The 22,649-nt window shown below is 45.8% G+C and overlaps 2 protein-coding genes across 3 annotated transcripts; one reads left to right on the top strand and one right to left on the bottom strand.

Moving 5' to 3' along the window:
* Positions 1-4: 4 nt before the first annotated feature.
* On the bottom strand, positions 5-878 carry YBEY (ybeY metalloendoribonuclease). 2 transcript variants are annotated; one of them, XM_064717950.1, is made up of 3 exons: positions 403-875; positions 249-317; positions 5-134 (listed from the first exon to the last, which is right to left on the bottom strand). In XM_064717950.1, the coding sequence occupies exons 1-3, from the start codon at positions 739-741 to the stop codon at positions 48-50; spliced, it is 495 nt and encodes a 164-aa protein (XP_064574020.1). In that variant the 5' UTR covers positions 742-875; the 3' UTR covers positions 5-47. The 2 variants fall into 2 exon arrangements, with proteins under 2 accessions (XP_064574020.1, XP_064574021.1); XM_064717951.1 differs by lacking the exon at positions 249-317 and having other exon boundaries at positions 26-134; positions 403-878.
* Positions 879-1,002: 124 nt separating this feature from the next.
* On the top strand, positions 1,003-22,648 carry MCM3AP (minichromosome maintenance complex component 3 associated protein). The gene is made up of 28 exons (XM_064718108.1): positions 1,003-1,853; positions 1,939-2,162; positions 2,798-2,876; positions 4,140-4,287; positions 5,258-5,454; positions 6,426-6,565; positions 6,939-7,136; positions 7,352-7,620; positions 7,792-7,954; positions 8,512-8,672; positions 9,136-9,380; positions 10,158-10,348; positions 10,976-11,076; positions 11,885-12,016; positions 12,627-12,740; positions 12,889-13,041; positions 13,458-13,655; positions 13,974-14,042; positions 14,757-14,891; positions 15,297-15,450; positions 16,618-16,876; positions 17,201-17,298; positions 18,086-18,476; positions 18,596-18,853; positions 19,339-19,468; positions 20,078-20,272; positions 20,906-21,056; positions 21,175-22,648. The coding sequence occupies exons 1-28, from the start codon at positions 1,013-1,015 to the stop codon at positions 21,331-21,333; spliced, it is 5,553 nt and encodes a 1,850-aa protein (XP_064574178.1). The 5' UTR covers positions 1,003-1,012; the 3' UTR covers positions 21,334-22,648.
* Position 22,649: the final 1 nt, after the last annotated feature.

Raw genomic sequence — 22,649 nt, 5'->3', positions numbered from 1 at the left:
GACACGTCCGGGGCGGCGCCGACGGAGCCTCTGCCCCTCTCCGTCTCTCAGAAGAGGCCGGCGGTGAGGGGCCGCAAGCGGGAGCCTGTGAGGCGGTTCAACTGCTCCAGGATTTGCACTTCCTTCTGGTACATCTGCGGGAGCAGCAGCGATCAGCATCGGACCAACCCCGGTTCCCGTCACCGGGGCCTCCGGTCCACCCCATGCCGGACCCCACACACCCTCCCCGGCCCCAGCTCATCCCGCACCTGCTCCCACTCGGGTTTCGTGTCGTGCCGGTAGCCGAGCAGGTGGCACAATCCGTGGGCCGCCGTCACCTACGCGGGGGGCGGGAGCACAACATGTGTTACTGATCGAGCCGCATGCCCGCCCCACCGCCCGCCAGGCCCGAGCCGGGCTCACCGTCAGGACATCGTCAAAATCCTCCCCGGTTTCGCGGCACTGCTGGTGGATGTATTCTACCCCCAGGAAGATGTCCCCTAGGTTGTACTCGCCGCGGCAACACGGCCGCGGCAGCTCCCCCGCCTCCACTTGGTGGAACGGAAAAGAGAGGATGTCGGTGGGCTCCGGGCAGTGTCGGTAGACGCCGTTCAGTCTCTGCATCAACGCGTTGCTGGCGCAGACTAGCCCTACGTCGAAGCGGGAGGCGCCCAGGGCGGAGCGCAAGGCACACACGGCGCGGCGGAGCTGGGCCCGGCGCACGGGCACGGCGCGCTGCGCATTCCGCAGTGCCACGCTCATGGCAGCGCCGCTACCGCCACCCGATCGACCCCCCGCGCACCACAGTGCGCCACCGTCCTGAGGTCCTGCCCACAACCGAGACCACGCCCTATGGGAAAACCCCGCCCACCCTTCTGTCCAGCCGTTAATATGCCCGCCCAACTGAATCCCCGCCCACTTAGACCACGCCCACAGACACGCCACAACGCTGCTCCCACCCGTCGCCCCGCCCCTAGCAGTCTGCTGCCGCCTAGTCCCGCCCACTTTTCCCCTGCACGCCGGTCTCCGCCCCATGGCTAGGCCCTCTCCCCACTGCGCATGCGGGGCGCATTTGGTTCGGCGGTCCGAGGCCGCCTCCGCAGCGATGTCGGCGCGGGGCCCGTTCCGCAGCCCGCCCTCCTTCCCGCCGCCGCTGCGCTTCGGGCAGCCCGCCGTGTTCGGCCAGGGCGGCGGCCCCGCCGGCCTCCCCTTTGCGCCCGCCGCCACCTTCGCGCCGCCCTACCCGCTGGGCCAGGCTCCGGCCCCGGCGGGGAACGCGGGATTCAGCTTCAGGCCGCCCACCAGCCTGGGCGGCTTCCCGACCTCCAGCGAAGCGTCAGGTGGCGGCGGCGGCGTCTTCGCCGCTCCTGAGTTCCGCTTCAAGGCGCCCGAGAGTGCCACCGCCTTCAAGCCTCTGTCAGGCGGCGAGGCGGAGAAAGGCCCGGCTGCCCCCGCCGCCTTTACTTTCTCGTCGTCCTTCGCCTTCTCGTCCGAGACGGGCCCCGAGGCGTCGGTGGCGCGGGAGCCTTTCTCTTTCTCACGTCCCGTTGCCGCTTTGGGGCGGCCGGAAGAGAGAGGTCTGAGGGTGCTGCCGGAGGATCCGGGGGAGCCGCTGTCCAAGGGGCTGAAGCGGAAGGAGGAGCGGGAGCGCTCGCCGCGGCGGGCGGCGGCGGGCGGGCGGGCAGCGGCGCCGCCGGAGAAGCGGGCGGTGATGCTGAGCCGGCCCCGCGGTGGGATCCTGTTCGGCCGCACGCTGGAGGATCTGCTGCGCAGCCAGGCCCGCGAGCAGCGGGAGCGTGGGGACGGCCCCGAGGCCGAACGGGGACTCGCCGAGGAGCCACCGCCGGCCGAGGCTCGGGAGCCCGCCCGAGAAGGTAAGCGGGGGTCTGGTGGGGGGCAGCCCTGCCGCCCGGGTGTCTCTCCGCTTGCTGACTGCTGTCGTGTTCCTTTTCGTCGCAGATACGGTCCCCGCCGCCCCTGCTCGCCGGAGCCGTGGCAGCGAGAGCACGGAGGGGCTGGGGGGCCTGCCAACCGCCGAGCTGACGGCTGTCCAGTGCAAGAACATCCCTGACTACCTGAACGACAGGACTGTGCTGGAAAAACACTTCGGCCAGTTCGCAAAAGTTCGCCGGATCATGACCAGGCGCAATAAAAAAATGGCTGTTCTCCACTTTTTTGATCATGTGAGTATCAGAAGTGGCATAACTCTTGGAAGTTTTCAGCCTGGAGAGGCCTCCAGGGATACCTTAGAGCCCCTTCCAGTGTCCAAAGGGGGCTTACAATAAGGAGGGAAAGCAACTTTTTACAGGGACAGATTGGAAGAGGACAAGGGGAAACAGTGTAAACTAAAAGAGGAGTTAGATGCTAGGAAGAAATTATTTGAAGGTGATGAGGCCCTGGCACAGGTTGCCCAGAGGTGTGGCTGCCCCATCCTCGGAAATGTCTGAGATCAGGTTGGATGAGGCTTGGAGCAGCCTGGTCTAGTGGAAGGTGTCTTTGCTCAAGGCAGGGGGCAGGGAGATGTAGTTGAATGGTCCCTTCCAACCCAATCCAGTTTCTAATTCTATGAAGAAAGACTTATATCTGAGTGCTTGGGGTCGGGCCAGCAGTAGTGAAAACTACACTCTTGTTTGAAGAAAAGCTACACTTTCTTGTGGAGACCAATTCAGCTGATTGCATGTAGGTCTTAAGTGAAGTTAAAATGCAGCAACCAGAATTTTTTGGGGATTAGTAAATGTTTCTCTGGCAAAGGCTGCACTGTGTGTTTCTGTGTTGTGATGCCAATAGGTTTCCGTGCTCTTCTTTTGTTTCGTTTCAGGCCTCTGCAGTTCTGGCCAGAAAAAAAGCGAAAGAGTTGCACAAAGACATAGTAACATTTTGGCAAAAGAAGAAAACAAGTAAGTCTATGTTTCCAGACTACTGAATGATGTATAAATAGCGTGCCAACTGCTCTTTTTTTCTTTGATGTGCTGAGGATGATATACCTAAATTATCTCTTACTAGGCGATATCATGGTTGAATCCTTAATGCAATATACAATAGCAATATGGTGATGTTCATCTTTGTGCTTCTGTCCAGAAGTAGGATATTCTTTAGGGGTATAAGAAAACCCAGTCTGAAATGCCTTGCTGCCTGCCTCAGATCATGGACTGGGATGTGAACTTCTAGCTTTCAGGAAAAGGTTCCAAGAACCAACCTAAGGAAAGTGTCCTGACAATCTCTGCAGTGTCTGCTGACATTGCTGTTCTGTGCATCAATAGTTAGACACCGTTTGAACCAAAAAAAGAGAACAACCTACAGAGTTTAGAAGTGGGAAACCTGAATTCCAGACCCTGCTTGGTATTAGGGCAAGAGGAGATTGTTCAGTCCCCAAAGGAATACTTACAATGTCAAGTGCTTCCCTTTCTTTTGCTCCATCAATGCAGTGTGTGTGCCTGAAGTGCGCCTAGCCCGTGGGTACACTTCAGCTGCCAGCACTCGGATGGTTCACCTCAGCTTTGACCAACCACAGCCTTGCCTTCCAGAAAACAAATAGCTGCTGAGTTGTCTCCTTGAAATTAACATGTTGAAGCAGCAGCTCTAGGGTTGCCTCTTTGCCCGTGTAATTTTATCATGGTGTTATGTCTGTGGCAGCATTCCAAAATAACTATTCTTGGAGGGTTCAAGAAATCCAACTGGAAAAATACAGGTGGAAAAATGGTCTCTGGAAGAAGAAATTCTCCCTCCTGCAAGTGTTAATTCATGACAACCTGAGTCTATGCTTGGATACGTGAAATAAATACTTTCAGTAGGAGCACTTGGAATTGTGATTTACACAGGTGGAATGGATTTTGTATCCCTTTGGGAGTTATGGCTTGTGGATTATATTGCAAATCTGAGAGAACTGTGATTCACTTCAGGATTAGACTTCATTTATTGCTAATTACCATTATTGCTAAGTGATATTGTCTTGAAAAATACTGATTCTCTATAGAACAATGACCTTGACAGCAATTGGTGGAAACTTGGTATAGCTCCTAGTACAAATTGTTGTGGAAGTTTTGCATGCATGTACAAGACTGGGAGTCTTAGTTTTCATCACCACCTCCATGGGTTAAAGAAAAAGCTGTTGCCCAAACTACTTGGCAGGTACCTGGTTTCATATTTATGTGTGATTTCAGGTCCAGCAAAAAGGGAATTTTCATCCAAGGAGAAGAAAGCAGGTGAAGATGAAGGAAGACAAAGCAGTGAAGAGCAAAGCTATCAGCATTCCCCTCTTAGAAAACCTTTAATAAGATCTTCTGCTAGCAGTGTCATGCCTGGGAGAAGGTATGTCCTCTCCTCTGGGAATCCACCTGGCAGGATATGGGGAGCTTGGTGAAAAATAGTGATCACTGTGTGCCAAATATAGTCACGTTCTCTTCAGGGAGGCTGCTTCCCTTCTTTTCTGATTTGTCTGAATTAGAAGCACTCAGCTCTCACACTTTGTCAGAAGGATATTCCTAATGGCTTATTAGGGTCTTTTATTTTGGTGAAAGTTGAGGCATGAGGGAAGCGAACAAACAGTGCTGAGCCCAACTAGGACTGAGCAGCAATGACGCTGTTTGTGGTTGTGATACAATGAGCTTCTCAAGCAAGCAGTTTCCTTTGGAGGCAATTAGAGCTCTGTGGAATGAGGGTCTCATTTTTGGAGTAGTTTGGATCATTGTCTCACTTCAAGTGAACAGTCTTCCTGGTTCATGGCAGTCACAGAAGTGGCAAGATTGTCATCTTTGTCACACCTCTAGTCTGACAAAAGAAATCTGATATGTGTAATCACATAACGATAAAATTAGTAATATGTTATGAAGGAATCAGTATTCCTTGATTTAAAAAGCATATTTGTACTTGGCTGTGTAAAATCTTTTAATAATCTCTGTTGCTGTAGAAAGAAAATTGGGTTTGTCTCCAGCAAGCCAGTTCCTAACTTAAAATACAAACTGCTATGCCATAGTGTTGCAAAATGCTACAAAATCCATCCATTTCTGTCTCCTCTATGACGCTTTCAGTAAGTCCTTTTCTGTTAGGACTTTCTCCACAATGCCAGAACTCTTGGCAGCATTGTCAGGGCAGCGCTGAGGATTTAACCAGATTGGCTCCTGGGGCTGGTGTTAGCGCAGCATATCCATACCTTGTTCATGTTTCCCTGTCAACAAAATACTCTTCTGAAGAGATGCTGGCATCCTAAATAGCAGTGAACTGATTGAGACCAGGGCATGCGCTAACATATTATTATTAATAGAAAAGTCGTCTTCTTTAGTTCTCCAGCAAAGAAGCCTGGCCTTCGAAAGGCACTGCAGTTTGAAGCAGAGCTGTTTGATTCCAGTTCTGAAGGGCAGAGCTCAGAGGGCTTGGGAACTTCGCTGTCATCTCTCAGTAACCTGGTGGGATTGGTGGCTGAGACATCTGAAGAGAGATACAGGCTCTTGGACCAGAGGGACAAAATCATGCGACAAGGTAATTAACATAAGTTAATGAGTGTGTTATCTGCTTCTCTGCTGGAAAGAAGTGTTTGGGTTTTGTGGCAAAGCTGTTGGGATATTATGGAAATGGCTTAAAAGAGAGTTTAATGTGGAACAGTCTATAAAATACTCTCGTAGAGTATTATTTTCTGGTTTGTTTTTTTTCTTGTAAAACACACAAATCTCTTCTATTTATTGCACATGCAATGTCTTGTGTAAAGGGAAGGGTGAATGTCCATCTTCTGTGAAGGAGGGCACATAGAGCTGCTTCTCTAGAGACTCTTTAAAGAAGGTTACCCAAAGCCTTAACTGCATTTTGCAGGACCACAGATAACAGAATTATTTGAGTTGGGAGGGGCCCTAAAGTTCATCCAGTCTCACCCCTTTGGCATAGGCAGGAACACCTTCCACTATCCTAGGTTGCTCCAAGCCCCATCCAGTCTGGCCTTGAACACTTCCAGGTGTGGGGCTATTACAGCTTCTCTGAGCAACTTGTGCCAGTACCTCTAGTATTTCTCCAAATTCAAACTATTACACAACTGAGAATTATTTCAAGAAATGTCCTTTTGTTTCACAATGGTGATTGTAACACCTTCCATGCTTTTCTTGCAGTTTCGAAACTGATCCTATTTCTAATTTAAGATCTTATTTTTAATATTTATGGACTTCTTGTCCACTTAATTCAGAATTTTGAATTTGGTGCTCTTTAGGACAACAAACAGTATGTGTCTTTTAAAAGCTTCGGTCTTTTCAGCAAAACTCACAATATGTGCGATACTTGGACAGGCCTCAGAGTGGGGAGAACCCCCATCCTTGTCCATTTGTGACTATACCAAAGTTTGGGTACAGTCTTGCATGCTCAGGGCTGTTTTGGCACGTCAGGGTAATAGCTTATTGTGAAGAAAAAAACCCAAGACCCAAGGGATGCTTAGTGTTTGTTCATTTTTTTCTGTGGTATTTTTTTAGCTCGAATAAGAAGGACTGATCTTGGCAAAGCAAAAACTGTTGTTGGTACTTGCCCAGATATGTGTCCTGAAAAGGAGCGTTACATGAGGGAGACAAGAAACCAGCTCAGCATCTTTGAATTGCTTCTAGGCACTGATAAGGTATGAGATTCCCAGGATATCAGTATGTCTCATGCTCATTGGAGCTGTCAGTATTGTTTAGCTGGTTACAGGGGTAATTCTGGTACAAAAATTCTGTAGGCTGTTTAATTAATGCCTTTGAATTCTGGAAAACAAGATTTGCTTTTTCACTCTGTCATGTCTTTTATTCAGTTATTTAGAACTATACTTCTAAAGCTGTAATTACATATTATATGTAATTGTCTATAGCTATATATTGTCTTAAAGGTTATGAGTTTGAGACTTCAGTAGTCAACTCCTTACTGAAGTTAAAGGCATAGGTGGGATGAAATCCTATTTACTGCTGAGAAGTTGTACATATTTAGGTTTTTATTTTTTTCCTCACCTCTTGCAGGTGGATCATGCAGCAGCAATCAAGGAATATAGCAGGTCTTCAGCAGATCAGGAGGAACCTTTGCCCCATGAACTGAGACCCTCTGAGGTACTGAGCATGACCATGGACTATTTAGTGACAAATATTATGGATCAAGGAGAAGGAAACTACCGAGAGTGGTATGATTTTGTCTGGAACAGAACTCGTGGAATAAGAAAGGTAAGCACTGTGGATGGAGGTGTTTGGTGGTAAAAAGCAAAAGATCCCATCATGCTGTAAAAAAAGGGTAACAATAAGCAATAGTTGCTGAAATGCTTTGAATTGCAGAGTGACTCAAAGCACAGTGAAATGGGTTTTCCAGTGATAGTGCCAGGTGACTGCACTGTTCAACTAGTTGAAAAATACATGTAATGTGTTTGTTTTCATTCTGTTAGGATATAACCCAGCAACACCTCTGCAACCCGCTGATGGTGTCTCTGATTGAGAAGTGCACTCGCTTTCACATCCACTGTGCTCACCACTTGTGTGAAGAGCCCATGTCCTCCTTTGATGCTAAAATTAACAATGAGAACATGACTAAATGCCTGCAGAGCTTGAAGGAGATGTATCAGGACTTAGCTAACAAGGGGATTTTCTGCAAGAGTGAAGCAGAGTTCCGAGGTTATAATGTCTTGCTGAATCTCAACAAGGGTGATATTCTCAGGTGAGAACAAGACATCATTTGTTTTCTCTCTTTACTTCTGGGAAGAATTGAGTTTAGAATTAAATCCAGACAAATTGTAATGCTCTTGATTTTAATTCTTTGCTGTTGCAAGTTGCTGTTGATTGTTCAGTAGTGAAGCAAAAGTTTTGTCCCTGTCTTTTGTCTCCACAGAGAAGTTCAACAATTCCATCCAAAGGTTAGAAACTCACCGGAAGTTAGATTTGCAGTTCAAGCTTTTGCTGCATTAAACAGCAACAATTTTGTGAGGTTTTTCAAGCTTGTGCAAGCAGCTTCCTATCTGAATGCCTGCCTCTTACACTGTTATTTCAACCAGGTGAGGAAAAAACAGATGGATGTTTTTTAAATTATTTAATGAGTAAGACAGGCTGGGATTTAAGGGGAAATCAATAAAAAATTTAGTAGATATTGAGCCATAAAGATAATATTGTTACTACTTCTTTAGAAGTGTTAAAAAATTTATCAGGACCTTTCTGCTGTGATATGAAAGGCAAATACTGAAATGTTCTTTTTTTTTCTTGTAATTGTATACAAATAAATATTTCCCTGAAACACAATTGGGAAACAGAGAAGCAGGCCTGGGAGTCCTGCAAAGAAATATGAGTCTGCACTTTCAGAAGACTTTGCAAGGTTTTTTCTGCAGAAGAATCACAAAGGGTTATGCTCAAAACAAGTATCATGAAAGAGGAACAGAAACTAGAAAGCAAGTGTGTAGAATTTAAAAAGAAAGTTGTAATTCTAAATAATTGTTTGTGTGGATACTTGATGACAAAGTATTGGTGCATTTAAACATGATTATCACGTTTATTGTACACTTCATGGTTTATTTTGGGTTCTCTCCTAGTAGTTATGTGGCTTTTTCTTTTCCCCCAGATTCGTAAGGATGGTCTCAAATCCCTCAATATTGCCTACACTGTGAGCACCCAGAGAAGTACAGCTTTCCCCTTGGACCACCTCGTCCGCATGCTGCTGTTCAAAGACTGCGAGGAGGCAACTGATTTTATAAGTTATTATGGCCTGAGTGTATCAGATGGGTGAGTGTGAGGAAAGTGATGCCTGGTGGGGGGAGACTGATGTCAAGCAAAGGGCGTAATGTGGAGGAGCTGTTCCTGAAAGTTGGAAAGAATGGGCCAAGAACAGGGCATGGGTCTCCACAGGAGATAAGGACACAGTTCTGTTTCATGGGAAACTGGCATTATAGTGCTGCCTGTAGAGTAGTTTGGAGTTGAACAGTGCAAACCAACTGTTAGAGGATATTGGAGGACAGCAGTTCACAGATAAGTGTCTGCCATGAAAATCCATGCATTGTAAGGTGTGTTCATCCAAACTCGGAATTTTGAGCGACTGGGAAAGGAAAAAATCCCTTGAGGATGCCAGTTAGTCATCTATTCCTGTCAACATTCTGTTTCAAACCAATAAGTTTCAGAATTGAAAGCCTGTAGATTACTGGAGTTTTGTGGACATATGCCTGGTTGTCACTTTTTGGTTTTTCCCCAGTGGTTACGTGGAGCTGAATCGCTCAGCTTTCCTGGAGCCAGATGGATTACCCAAGCCACGGAAATCCCTGTTCGTCAGCCAGAAGCTCACTGTCTCTGTTGGCGAGGTTGTGAATGGGGGGCCCTTGCCCCCAGTGCCCCACCATGTGCCTGTGTCCAGCTTCAATGGGCAGAACAAATACACTGGTGGAAGCACCTCTGTGGATCAGGCCAGCAGTAGCCAAAAACCCAGTGTGGAAGCAACAGGTGAGAGCAAACCTGCATTTTAGGTGCTGCTCAGATTACACTGTCAAGGCAGAAGCTGTTTGTGGCTCAGAGATTGAAACTGCATGATAATTTAGATGTAGTGAAAGGACTAGATTTTAAATTGCAAGAGAATTACAGAATGGTTTGAGTTGGAAGGGACATTGAGGCTCATCAAGTTCCAACACCTGACATGGCATCAAGTTCCACCACCTTCAACTAGACCAGGTTGCTGAGGTGTATTTATGTATCAGTAAAAGCCAAGAACAACCTGATTAATAAAATGTATTTCCCAATTCAGAAAATTCTCTATTGAGCCAAATTTTGCCAACATAAGTGAAATAACAAATGTTTGACTACTTTGGAAAACCAACTTCCCTTTGCAGTTTGCATTTTTTTTATTTGCAGGTGTTTGTTGCCACTGTGTGTATAAACATGTCAGTTTTCAGGTTAGCTGAATGTGTGCTTTTCTGTTCCTTGCTGGAATACAGATAGTGTGTGTAGGTGCCAGGTGTGCCTGACTTAAAACAGTTGCTTTGTTGGAAATACATGTGCTTGGTAATGAGGGTAATGTGCAATTAAATGTTTAAATGTTTTGTATAAAATATTCATAAATGTAAATTAATTTCAATGATATAACTTTAAGGCAACAAATTGCTCTTACGGGTTTATTTTATGACCTACTGAGTTTTATCAGACAAGCCAGTTTTTTGAAGAAAAAATTTGCTTCTGTTTGTGACTGATGTGGTTTCCTTAATTCTTCTCCTTTTCCCTCCCAAGAAGGAAGAGTGGAAAGCAGAGGTGTGGATTTAGAGGCCACAGCAGTGAGAGTCCAGTCTCCATCTCATCTTCTGCCCTCGCTGTTGCCTCGTCAGCTGGTGCCAGTCTTACCCTCTGCACAGCCCATCTCCCAGCCTGCTGCACAGCCTGAGCCTCCCCCTTCAAAGCCTCAGCCTGGTTACTCAGATGAGGTAGGGAAATCTAAACCCATCAGGAATATTTGGGAAAGATCTGTGAAATATAACAAAAGGTAACCAAGTTCTTAGGGTATTTAATTTTTTTGTAACATGCATGTATGTCAAAAGAGACATGACAAAAGTTTCTTGCTGTGGGTATGTGACCATTAATTCTGGGTCTTGAATGTGTACCGCATCTATCTGTGCTGTTTTTCTCCCTCCCACACAAGTTTTTGTGTGCTGATGCTGAACTGGTCTCAGAGTCTCATTGCTTTGTACAGTACAGTTGTCATATTTTACCCAGATAATGGCAAATTTCATAATTTGCAATTAAATCAGCTAGAATGGAAGTCTAAGGTAAGAAAATAAGAGTCTCTCCTCAGTTATGGTTTCCTGAATTGATTTGCCCATATTTAATACAAAAATCTGCTTTTGTTTCTGTGCTGTTGCTAACCTTTTAGATAGTCTAAATAGTCTGAAGTTTGCAGGCTGTTGTGTTTGGTTAAGTTGGCTCAGTTTGTAAGAAGAAATACAGGTGTTGCTCTGAATTACAGTCAGTTAAGGAAGGCTGGAGAACCTTACTCCCAGTACTCCTGAGAAGGACTGCACCTTGTTTCAACTGCTTCTTCTGTTGTGTTGCAGGACATTGCTGAAGTGGTGGATGGGCTTGTACATGATGTCCTCGAAGGAGAGTGCAGAGAAGTGGGCAGAGCAGGAGCAGCTTACGTGGCTGTTGCTATCTGGTAAAGAGCATTTCTTGCAGGTGCTCCTGGAGTCTGTCACCACAGTTGCCCCTTGCCATAGCAGCACCATGTGTGAAGATGGTAAAACTAAGCACTGCCAGGTCTGTGATGGAGACTATGTTACTGATGCAGGTGGAAGGGAAAGCAGACCTTTCTTCAGATGTCTGCCACATCCCAGCTCTAGCCTTAAGCGAAGGCTGGCCCAAACCTCTGGAAGCTTTGCCTGGTTATGGAAGGGAAGGTGCCCAAAGGGGGACAAGAGGAGCAGGTCCAGATCTGGCTGCTTCTCTGCTTCGGATAAATTTTCTCTCCAGGGCAGTTGGTAGAGTCATAGATGTGGGATGTGACCCAAACAGTTGTTGTTCCAGCGCTGTTTGAATGGGATAGCTGACCCAGGCTGACTAAAGTCCATTCCCTGTGATGTCATGGTCAGCAATAAAACTGGGTTAGAGGAAGAAGTTGGAGATTTGTGGCTTCCAGGGTGGACATTGTTTGGGTACTGTCTGGGTATTGCTCTTCCCATGGGAAGTGATGACTGGCTGCATTTACTTTGCTTGATGGGGGAGTGGGGGTTTTGCCTTTATGTATTACAGTGTGTATTTATTTCCATCCACAAGTTTTCCTTTTTTCTTCCTACTTCCCTGTCCCAATGTGGGGAGGGGATTGAGCCAGTATCAGTGTGTGTGTGCTTGGCTAATGGCTGGAGTCAGCCCACCACTGAGAGCAAGGTGTGGCTGAGAAAATATAGACCTGGGGCATTGAATGAAACAAATCGGGCTTTGAGAAGTGATTTGCTGTTTCTGCACAGTGCTTCAGAGGCCACCATTGAGGAACTTCTGACTGAAGTGATGGGGAAGATCCTCAGAGAAGTGTCTGGAAACATGCTCAGTGTGGAAAGGCAGCGTGTTCAGGAGGAACGGCGCAGAGTGGAGGAAGAGAGGTGAGGCACTGCTTTGGCTGTGGGGCACAGTGGGCTGGGTAGACCCCAGACAATATAAGGACAGCTGGTGCCAGCCTGAGTCCTTGTGCCTCTGCTCAAGGCCTTTGTCTTTCTGCCATGGTGGCAGAACAGTCTCACCTTGAACTTCCCTGGGATTGTACAGGCAGGGCTCCCCTCTGCATTCTCGGGTGATCTGCTGGTTAGCATTTTGGTTGCCTCAGAGCCATGGTGAAAATGGTGGGTGGGAAATTTAGGAACTTTAATTTATCCAGAGCTTCCAGAGGGGGACATGCATCCTCTGTATGCAGGAACTTTTCCTTCTGAGCGAGCTACTTGTTTGTAGCTTATTGAGATAAGAATAAATAGAATCCTAGAATAGTTTGCTTTGGAAAGGACCATAAAGATCATCTAGTTCCAAGCCTCAGCCATGGGCAGGGATGCCACTCAGTGGATCGGGTTGCTTAAGGTGTTTTTAAGGGAAACCTGGCTCCATGCAAAGCTGTTTATTTAGAAACCAGATAGTGGGAAATAATTTTAGACAAACTGCATGTAGTGCTTGTGTAACTAAACAGCAAGCTTGCCAACGTAAAGTTTTTCTTTGTCCTTGCAGGCAAAAGCAGGAAAGAGAAGAGTTAATAAAGCAGTTGAGCCAGTTGCTGGGTATGGAATTAATGGAAGAAGTTATAAAGGAGAGTGTTAAAGAAGCTTCAGTCAATGAGTTAAGGTATGTACAATGTGCTGCATGCAGTAGTTTGCTTTCCCAAGAGTTTCCTAAATGTCATGGACTTCCCTGTTTGCATCTCAGCCCACTGAATTGGCATCTGCTGGAGGTCTTCACCTTAGCAGTCTTGGTTTGTTTTATTTGGAACCAGATGCGCCTTAGAAAGAGACAGGCAAGCCCGAATTGCCCGTTGTTCAGAAGAAGTGTGTGGCCACTTCATGGAGCTCTTTCTGGAGGATGAGATTTTCCAGATTGCCAAGGAAACTCTTCAGGAGCTCCAGTGTTTCTGCAAATACTTACAACGGTGAGTTACCACCCTGGGACACGGCTACTTCACTTGGGAGCATTGGCATGGAGCAGTTAACAGAGATGGAACTACCACTGTCTGGTTGTGTTCTTTCTGAGACGTTTTTTCTGTCTTATCTCCTTGATAAGGGTAGACCTTACAGTCTTAGTACTAGCCTCTGCTAAATTACTGTATGTGGGGAGGGGATCACATCTTGTTGTAGTCAGGTAATGAACTTGGTAGGAGATTCCAGCTTCATTCTGTCTAGAAACTTGTAGTAGTTTATCCTTGTATTGTTTCTGCTGATCACTGGTTTTCCTGCCCATATGCTCAGTGTGTTGTGGTTGTTGTGGTGGTCATTTTACAAATATCTGGTGACAGAGGTCTGCAGAAGAGTTCATTAATATGACCTATTTATCTGTTCTTTTCCAAAGGTGGAGGGAAGCAGTGGTAGCTCGGACAAAGTTGAAACGTCAGATGAGGGCATTTCCAGCTGCTCCCTGTGGCTTGGATTCCAAACATCAACTGAAAGCGCTGTCCCCCAGTGCAGAGTGGCCTATAGCCATGGAGAATTTATGCAAGAGATTTGTAAACCTGGGGAATGGAGGAAAGCTAGGAATCTCTTGCACAAGGTAAGGGATACTTCCAGTGGCATCAGTAGGAAATCTGGTTGATTTTTGGAAGATAAGTTACCAAAAATTCTTTCATTGTGAAGGTTATAGTGGGTTTGCAGAACTGTTTATTCTTAAATAACTTCCAAAATACTTTCTCCATAAATGTCATGACCAAGACTGAAAATCCAAATAAATTTTTCTGTTAACAGCAACATTCTGAGGCCTCTGTAATATTTCCCAAGCCTCAGTGTTCTTATATTTGTTTAAAGTATGTGTTTATACACATATTTATATACATACACATAAAATATACCACTAAGAATATTTCATTTCCAGATTGAACTTGCTGAGAAACAAGACAGTGCATGAAATGAAAGTTCAGCACTTCTACCAGCAGTTGGTAAGGTAAGCTGGGGTTTGGCTTTAGAAGCATGCTCTAGCAGATGTGCGAGAGATACCAGAAGTGGCCAGAAGGTATGGCTAACCATGTCCGAATGTCTGCTTGCAGCCTTGCTTCTGAGGGTGTTTTGAAATAAGGAGAACAGGAAGGTCATAGAATCATAGGATGGTTTGGATTGGAAAGCACCTTAAAGATCATTTTGTCCATTCCATCCTCCTGCCATGGGCAGGGACTCCTTCCATTCAATTAATGAAGATGTTGGGTCAGATGATCCTCCTGGGTGTAATTTTAAGGATCTGATGGGTATTATGGGGTGTGACTTTGTACCTGGATGGGATGGGGCCTGGGATGGGCTATGGGGGTAGAGGAGTAAATGAGCTATCAGTGACCTGGATTGTGGTCGGAAAATATTGATTGAGATATTTGAACTGCAGCAGAAGGTCTGGCTTCCCATGGCTCCTCATGCCCTCCAGTGGCCTGGGTGTGTGTTGGATCAGTGTGGAAGTGAAGCAGTATGCATGTGCTCCTGAAATCCCCAGAGTAAGGCTCATGTGTCAGGTTTAGCAGCTGCAGTTCTTGAAGGATGAGGAACACATCCAAAGAATTAACTAGTCAATACACTATAGTATTGTAACTTGTTCAGTGCAAGACAGACATTCTTCAGCTGTGAAATAGCCCTGGGATGGATGTTTTCACCTGTTCTTTTGTCTCTCTCTAAGTGATTTAGCTTGGACTCCCCTGGATCTTGTCTCGTTAATCGCGGAACATATTCCAGTTCAACAAGAACAAGTTTTTTGGAAGGCACTCTTGGTTTTGCCCAGTGATGATGAATATTCCAAGGATGATCCCAATAGGTATGTTGAAGAGTTGGTTGCTGGGTCCCTTTCTCAAATAGGGCAGATTTCTTTTACTTAGGTAGAAGAAGATTAGTAGTACACAGTCGTTGATGTAATTTTGCCTGTACCATTTCAGATTTCCAGCTTTTTATTTTTCCTCCAGAGTACTCTAAACAATGTAGCTGTAATTTATTACAATTATCTGAATTCTTTAACATTGTTTAATTCCTTTTGCTCATACTGAAAACAAAACCGTGATAGATAATTTCATTAAAATTTATAGCTATTTATTATGTCTATTTATCATAACCTAAGTTTATAGGGTTATGATAGATTGTGGTATCTTAGAGGTGCTGATACTAAAACTCTAAAATGACAGTTTCCGCAACAAAACCTCTCAGAGCCCTATTTTTGGTTTGCTAGGATACTGATGGATTGGCTGAAAGCCAAGTTTGTGGGACACAGAAACTGTGAGAAAAATGCTTCACATGCCGAAGGCAAAATTCAAACACTGACGTTATTTAGTTCTCCTGGCATGCAGGGGACCAGAAGCATTAAAGTCAGTGTGTGTATAAAGGTAGGTGAGAACAATTTCATGATATCTAAGAGGCCATAAAAGCAGGGTGAGCTCTTTTCTAGTGGATATTGTCCTGTCAGATGGAGGGAGATGATACTGGGAGGGTGTCTTGGTTTGAAAATGCAGGTGTCTGCTAAGGAAGGCAGGAGCCTTCCTTGAAACAGAAAAATGCAAACCCCCTCTCTCCAAATTAATAAAATTTTCAAATTAAGAGGCTCTCAGGCAAAAATATGGGAGTAGGAATAACAGTTGCTTATTAGGAAAAAATAAAAGAAAATAAAAGAAACTATAAAAATAAAAATGCAGTAATACAAAACAGCACTGACAGAGTGAGAATATGGCCTGACTCCCTGTGTGTCAGGTTGCTGGTAGCAGTCCCATTAAAGGGTGGCTGCAGTCCTCCTGCAGACACAGGTGTGGTTCTGCTGAAGCAGGGATCCTGTAGAAGGGTGGAGTTTTCCTCTGAAGGTTCAGTAGTGGTGTAGATGGGCCTAGTCTTCCTCTGGGAATCCAGTGGAGAAGAAAGCTGTTCCTCTGGGAATCCAGTGGGAAAGCCTGACTGTTGTGTTCCAAATCTCAGATTATATCTGGCAAGGAATGTTTGACTCCTCCCCCTGGGCAGAGCACCTCACAAGGGGATGATGTAGTTTTATCAGCCATGCAGTGACACTCAATGGCCCATGAACAGAAGACATTTCCCAGAAGGAGGACTGGTTTGTGGAAGAGATGACGAAAACTGCTCTGCCTAGTTTTAACAGGTGGCCCAATTAACAGAAGATAACACCCCACGGCTAACAGATGGCATAGAATAAACACACCCAGCTGCATCTTGCATTTCTAGCCTAAGACAGAGGGATAGGGTTATAGAAAAGGTATGAAAAAGATGGGGTTTCTTCTTTGTTTTCAATCAGCTGAGAAATACCTGTAGTAGTAGAACCTGAATCATCAGTTCCTGGTCCCAAAGCAGGTGCTGAAGGGCACTTCTGTGCTCAGCTCACCTATCAGATGCATCCATGTTGGCCTGACAACAGCTTGTTGTCTTAGGTTGTGTAGAGCTCCAGGAAAAGGATGTCAAAGCTGAGTGGCAGTGACAGTAAACTGCAGATTTTACTGTGGAAATAGCTTTGTTTAGCTACATTTTTGTTGTCATCTTTGTTGCCTATCTAGGTGGCACATGGTGCACTCTCTGACTCAGAACTTGATTTGGCTGAGACACAAAAGGACTTGCTTGGGACCAGTGGCCTCGTTCTTCTCCTGCCCCCCCGAGTTAGCAGTGAAGATGTTGCAGAAGATGATGTTTACTGGCTTTCAGCTTTGCTGCAGCTGAAACAGCTGCTTCAGGCAAAACCTTTCCACCCCATAGTTCCCTTGGTGGTTCTAGTCCCCAGTCAAAAAGAGGAGGCTGCAGAGAAAGAAGTAGAAGATGGTATGTAATTATTTTTGTGTCTTGAAACAATGAATGTTTAGGGCTGCCCAAAGCAGAAGTCTTGTGACTAGCGCAGCCTCTTAGTTACAGTTGAAGCAAGAGGCTGTGAAATACAGCACATCCCAGAGCTTTCCTAAAAGTCTTGAGGCCTTAAGAGCTCACCAGTTTTGGCTTCCAGTTTTCTTTCACACACAGTATTTGATCCAGAGAGTCTGTGGGCAGAGATGGAGGGGAGCAGCAATGCAGTGAATGTAATGCAGAGCATATGGCCTAAGGACATGTGTTCTTACTCTGTGTACATGATGAGTTTTCTTATTTTTTAAGGATTGATGCTCCAGGACTTGATTTCAGCCCATCTTATTTCAGACTACACTGTTGTAGAGCTCCCAGGCTCTGTCAATGACTTAGAAGGCACCAGAAGGGTAAGAACAGTAAGATGCAGGAATTATTTTCCCTTATTTATGACTGTTCTATTTGCACTGACCAGAGATCAGTGGCATTTCTTAAAAGGAAAAAAGTAAAATACTGAAAAGTGCCCTGAGACCAAAATTCATTGATTACCTAAACCCACTCTTGTCTGCCCTGCCTGTGTTGCTGTCCAACAGAGGAGTGCTGATAAATTGGTGGATAAACCATTTTATCCTTAAGCTCTTAGTCCTAAAATGCTGAAGACCCTTTGTAGCTGTTCTGGCTGCTGTGAGATCATCCAGAGTTATCCCATCTTGGTGGATGGGACTGAGATGCCTCTACCTCTCATGTTCTGTACAGGAATACAGTCATACAGATCTCTCCCTGACAAGCCTGGAGGGATGCTCCCCCATAAACCCTCACAACTTAGGTCTGCACTTCAAGGACTGCCATGGTCTGACATGATATAGTCACCCTGGGCTAATTCCTGTGATTCTGTCCAATTTTTCCAGGATAAGTTTTCAACAACCCCAGCATCTGGCAGCAGGGAATTCCACTGCATACCTCTACCTCATGCGAACAGCCTCTTCTTTGTCTGTTCCTGAGCTTGCTGTGTGGAAATTCAGTTTGTGGCCACCTAGCTGGAGAATTATTGTTGTAAATATAAGTATGATGATGCCTGATTTATTTGCCTTTTGCTGCATATTCTCTTGGAGAATGTTATTCAAACTTAGGGTTGAATCCTTTATGTCCCATTCACTGCAGAGCAGTTTCCAACTCTGCCTCTTTTGTGTGTTGTAGGTCTCTGCGGCTGTGGGCTGGCTGGTGTCCCAGTGTCCTGCCTCCCTTGAGCTCTGCAGCCAGACCCTTCAGGAGTACATTGAGGATGGGATTGATGGAGAATTTGGCAAGCGTTTCTACCACGACTGGAAGGAAAGGCGTTTAGCTGGGCTGCCATCTCAGGAGCCTGGGGCCATCATAGAGCTCTACAACAGTGTGCTGCAGTTCCTGTCAGATGTGGCATCCTCAGAGCACTTTTGTGACTTGTCTTGGCCTGTCACAGAGTTTTCAGAAGCAGGGGGTAACAAGGTGTTGCCTCACGTGCAGTGGAACATGCCAGATCACCTGGCTTGGCTGAAGAAGGCTGTGCTGTCCTTCCAGATCCCATACTTAGATCTGCCTCCTTTAGGCGGTAAGTACTTCACACTCCAATATCTTCTTGGCAGCACGTTGTTCTCCAAGATGTGCCTGTGCAGTGTTGGTTCTGTTACAAACTCTTGAAATTTACTTTGGGTTTTTTTTGTTCCACAGCTCCTTGGCATCCTGTTTGCCACATGATTTTTCAGTATGTCTCTCAGATTGCAAGTTCTTCCCACACTCAACCACTGATCCAGTCTCAGGTGGAGAATATGCTGAGCAAAACTTACCAAAACTGGAAAACCAGAGCAACTGGGAACTCTGGTGAAGATGGACCTTCTGTTGATGAGATCCCTTGGGATTGTATCTTGGCAGTCTGTATTGACCATAAACTCAGAGACTGGAAACCTCCCAAACTGCCTGTTGCTCCAGGTATTGTATCCTGCTGTGGCATGCGTGATGCTTCTTTTGTGATGGTATTTAATACATTGCCAGTGGTGCCTTTCCATATAGGAGCAAGTGATGTGTAGCAGGGAGGCAGCTGTGGTCCTGCTGTATTCTGCATGTGTCTTCCCTTTGGAGCATGTATTTAGTATTGGTTATGGCTTAACTCGATCCTCTGACTACAAATGTGGCTCTGGTTAGAGTCTTTCAGCCCTGCCCTCCCAATGGGAGAGGGTTTGAATCAAGCAAAGGCCTAAGAGTTACCCTTCAGAAGCTGTGTCAGCAGGGAGGGCACGCTGCCACAGTTAATTATCACTTCTGTTGATTAATGAAGCTTGTCCCAGACTCTGTTTGAAATCTGTTTGAAAGTGAACAATTGCTCTTGCCCCAAATTGCCTTTTTAATAATGATCTGTTCTTCTGAAGGAGAAAACCTGTGCAAATGATAAACGTTGGGTTTGGGTTTATTCACAGAAGCTGTAAGCAAAGATGGTCAGATTCGCGTGTACTTCTTCAAGGAGCACTTAAAGAACTATACTGTGCCTTTCTCGTGGGACCAAGCCAGGCTGCGGACACAGGAGGAGATCCGGCAAGGCCATGAGAGGTGGGGTGCTGAAAAGTAGCATTTGACATCCTCCTTGTGTATATCTGCTTGTGTACATCTCCCTGAAATGATGTGAAGGCTGTGCTGAAACAGAGTAGGAAATAGATTTTATTTGTACAGAGTTACACAGCTCTCAGAGAAGTGGATTGCTTGGGGAGTGCTGAAAGTGTAGAAATTAACTTCTGCCAAAAAAATACCCTGCTGCTGAGGCTTTGGATTTGTGCAAAGCATGGTGGGAAAACAATGTGAGTCTGAGAAAATGATAGGTTGAGGGGGAAGGATGCCCTAAAGTGTTTGAGATGTCAAGTCTAGCTCACTTCCCTAGCCATGTTCAGATGGAAGCCACTCTCTTCCCTCTTGGCAGCTTAGCTGCAGCTCTGCTGTGTAGTGAGTGATGTTTGGGGTGAATCCTATGCTCCTGTCAGATTAGTTCCTCTCTAATCCCATGCACAGGTGGTGCTGTGTTGGACCCTGGCACAAGGGCATTATTTCTCAAAATGATCACTTCTCACTCCCTGCTATTTCCAAGTTTCAAGATAAGAAGGAAAAATCAACACACTCATATCAATTAATGTGGTTTTGTTTGTTGTTTTTTCTTCCCCTCTTCAGATCAAAGATAAAATCTCCCAAGTCTTCTAAGAAACCGCACAGTATCTCCATGGTGCCAGGTCAGTATGGCTCTGGCATGAGCATGCTGCCAGTTCAGGAAGTGAGCATTCCAAGCACAGATGAATTCAGAGACACATCCTTGGCCCAGGAGCGTTTGTTAGCACAGTTGCAACTGGAAAAAGTAGAAAACAAGAGGTAAGTTCCCAGAGCAGCATCTTTTCCTTGCAGCTTCAGCCCAGGGTTGTAAACAATTTGTACCTTGGATGGAATAGGAAGTTAAACTGTACTAGAAAAGAGCCTTGACTGTCTTGAGTTCCATCTGATTTCATCAAGGACATCAGGGCAGTTCCCTACTATTTCCTTTGTGCAACAGGGGAACAGTCCAGGATGGTAGAAATTCTTGGAATTCTCAGGAAGGGTTGGAAACTCTATGGTCAGTCACACCACCAGAACTGAAGCAGTACAGTGTGTACAGTGGTCTGTGTGTCCCCCAGTGTCACAAATGTCTATACAGTCCTCTCTGGGGTGTCAGTTTGTAGCATTGCCGATCACAAAGATGAAGAACTAAAGCTTTTGAGATTGGTCCAAGAGGTTTTTGTCTCTTCTGCCTTCCCATAAGTTGAGTCTCTTCAGTCTGTGTGACTCCTCTCTGTACCACAGTCCTCTGTGATGGATTTTTATAGCTGCAGTGGGGCACACGAGACTGTTTTGAATATGGCTATGGAGGTCAGATACTTCTGAATCCAAAAAACCTCTTAGTGTAATGCACTGGTTACAGGGCCAAAGCCAGGCTGCCATCTGACTGGTGCTCTTGCCCTTCCCATCCAGGTTTGAAGAGCAGCTGCACCAATATCTAGCGGAGGATATGGAGCCCCTTGAGGATCTCCTGGGTCTTCCTCTCTATCTCCCTCAGTCTCTGCTCTCCAGCCCAGCAGCCACCTGCCCCTTGGTGAAGAGTCCCATGTCAGCTGCTCAAGAGGTAAGAGAAGGCAGTTCTGAGCTAAACTAAAGCTCTGAGGAGTGCAGTAACTGCAAAACCTGTAGTGGGAATTACCTTGGGAGAAAGTCTCAGTCTTATCTCATTTCCTTCTGCCCAGGCTGGGAGCCAGGAGGGACACAAGGTTCCGGAGCTGGAGCAAAGCTCTGCGCTGTCGGATAGACTCAAACACCTGCAGCAGCTCCTCAGAGCCACCAAGGAGGCCGAGGCTGCCTCTGAGCTCCACCTCTCTGCTCTGGTGGACATGGTGGACATTTGAGCCAAGCTGAGACATGGAGACTCAGGAAAGAAGTCCAGGTGATTGAACAGATGAACTCCTGGGCATGTTCCGGAACAAGCAGGTGTTCTCCTGGGATGAGAACATGGAGCAGCTATGGGGCCTGGGCCCTTCTCACATGCGGGGCACAGGGTGAGCATGTCATGGATGGTCTGGGACTCTCTCCTTTTCTGCTCCACAGGCACAGAGACGAGTCAAATGCTTTTTCTTAGAATGCCTTAAACGACAGTGGTGGTTTTTCTTTCTCCCAGCTCTCATTGTGGGTAAACACAGCTTCATCAGGTTCAGCTGTAGGGTAGCACGGGCCCCTGGGAACATTGAAGTAATTGCTGTCCATAACCACAGTCCCTGAAATGTTATGTCAGTCTGTGCTTCCTTCATGCAGGAACTGCCTTGGCAGCAGCACTGTGGTTCGGAATTCCTATTCTCTTTCCAGGAATGTCAAAACGGTCATTCTCAAGTTGGAGCAGCACTTGGCCATGATTTTTGTAGTTCTTGTTGCTCAGTGCAAATTCAGAAGGATTTTTGTTGTTCTGGGCCCAAGTTCTATTTTATTCAAGGTTTTCAGCATTAAAATACCTGAGGTGCTTATTCCACAGATTCTCTGTCATGCTGGAAAACAGGATGCTTCTTTCAGTCTTCAGTAAACAGCTATGGAAAAACAATTTTCCTCTTTTTTTTTTTTTTTTTGGAAGAGCAAATAGTCTGCAGTCTCCAGCATTTAAAAACCTTAGGAAATTGAAGGCTCTTGGTTTTGGTTTAATTCCCAGTAAATAATTTGAAGATGTACTTCATATCTGCAGTACTCTAGTACAGTTAATCTTTTTCTTTTTCTTACAAAATCAGCCAGTTTTTCTCAAACAGAGCCTTCTGCCAGGTTGAATATAAATTACTGCACTAAACTGATTATCTTGCCTGCCCTACCCAAGTTGAAATCCTCAGTAGTCTGAAACTGTCTTTGCCTTCCAAAAAAGTAATATTACAGGGTTTTTTTAATAGCATTTCATTTGTAGTATTTATCTTAAACCCAAAATAGCAATAGTAGCTTAATGCTAAGTTGAAATAAATTTAAATTGGAAAGGGTGTGCTTTAAGGCTGTTCCTGCTCCATGTGCTTTTGTTGGGCTTATTTTGTTGTTTAACTGGTTCCGTGTGAAGGGAAGCGTGTGCCCTGCTTGTGATGTTCTCAGTTTACATGAAATTCAGCTGTCTAAACCCCACGGAGCTTTGGGAGCGTGGCTGATACTATTTGCTGTAAATTGTGTTTTGTACCTAATAAAATTTTCAGTGGCTTGAAAG

This window comes from Zonotrichia leucophrys, chromosome 7 (assembly GCF_028769735.1).
Source record: "Zonotrichia leucophrys gambelii isolate GWCS_2022_RI chromosome 7, RI_Zleu_2.0, whole genome shotgun sequence".
Taxonomy (NCBI): Eukaryota; Metazoa; Chordata; class Aves; order Passeriformes; family Passerellidae; genus Zonotrichia; species Zonotrichia leucophrys.
The sequence above is the reverse complement of the archived record's forward strand: the minus strand, read 5'-3'. Positions and strand labels throughout refer to the sequence as shown.

Excerpts from the sequence above, each read along its gene's own strand:
- YBEY (XM_064717950.1), bottom strand. The coding sequence starts at position 741 with ATGAGCGTGGCACTGCGGAATGCGCAGCGCGCCGTGCCCGTGCGCCGG. Across the intron at positions 318-402 it reads ATTTTGACGATGTCCTGACG|GTGACGGCGGCCCACGGATT; the intron begins GTGAGCCCGGCT and ends CCCCCCGCGTAG. Across the intron at positions 135-248 it reads CGAAACCCGAGTGGGAGCAG|ATGTACCAGAAGGAAGTGCA; the intron begins GTGCGGGATGAG and ends CTGCTCCCGCAG.
- MCM3AP (XM_064718108.1), top strand. The coding sequence starts at position 1,013 with ATGGCTAGGCCCTCTCCCCACTGCGCATGCGGGGCGCATTTGGTTCGG. Across the intron at positions 14,892-15,296 it reads TCCAAGGATGATCCCAATAG|GATACTGATGGATTGGCTGA; the intron begins GTATGTTGAAGA and ends TTGGTTTGCTAG. Across the intron at positions 21,057-21,174 it reads CCATGTCAGCTGCTCAAGAG|GCTGGGAGCCAGGAGGGACA; the intron begins GTAAGAGAAGGC and ends CCTTCTGCCCAG.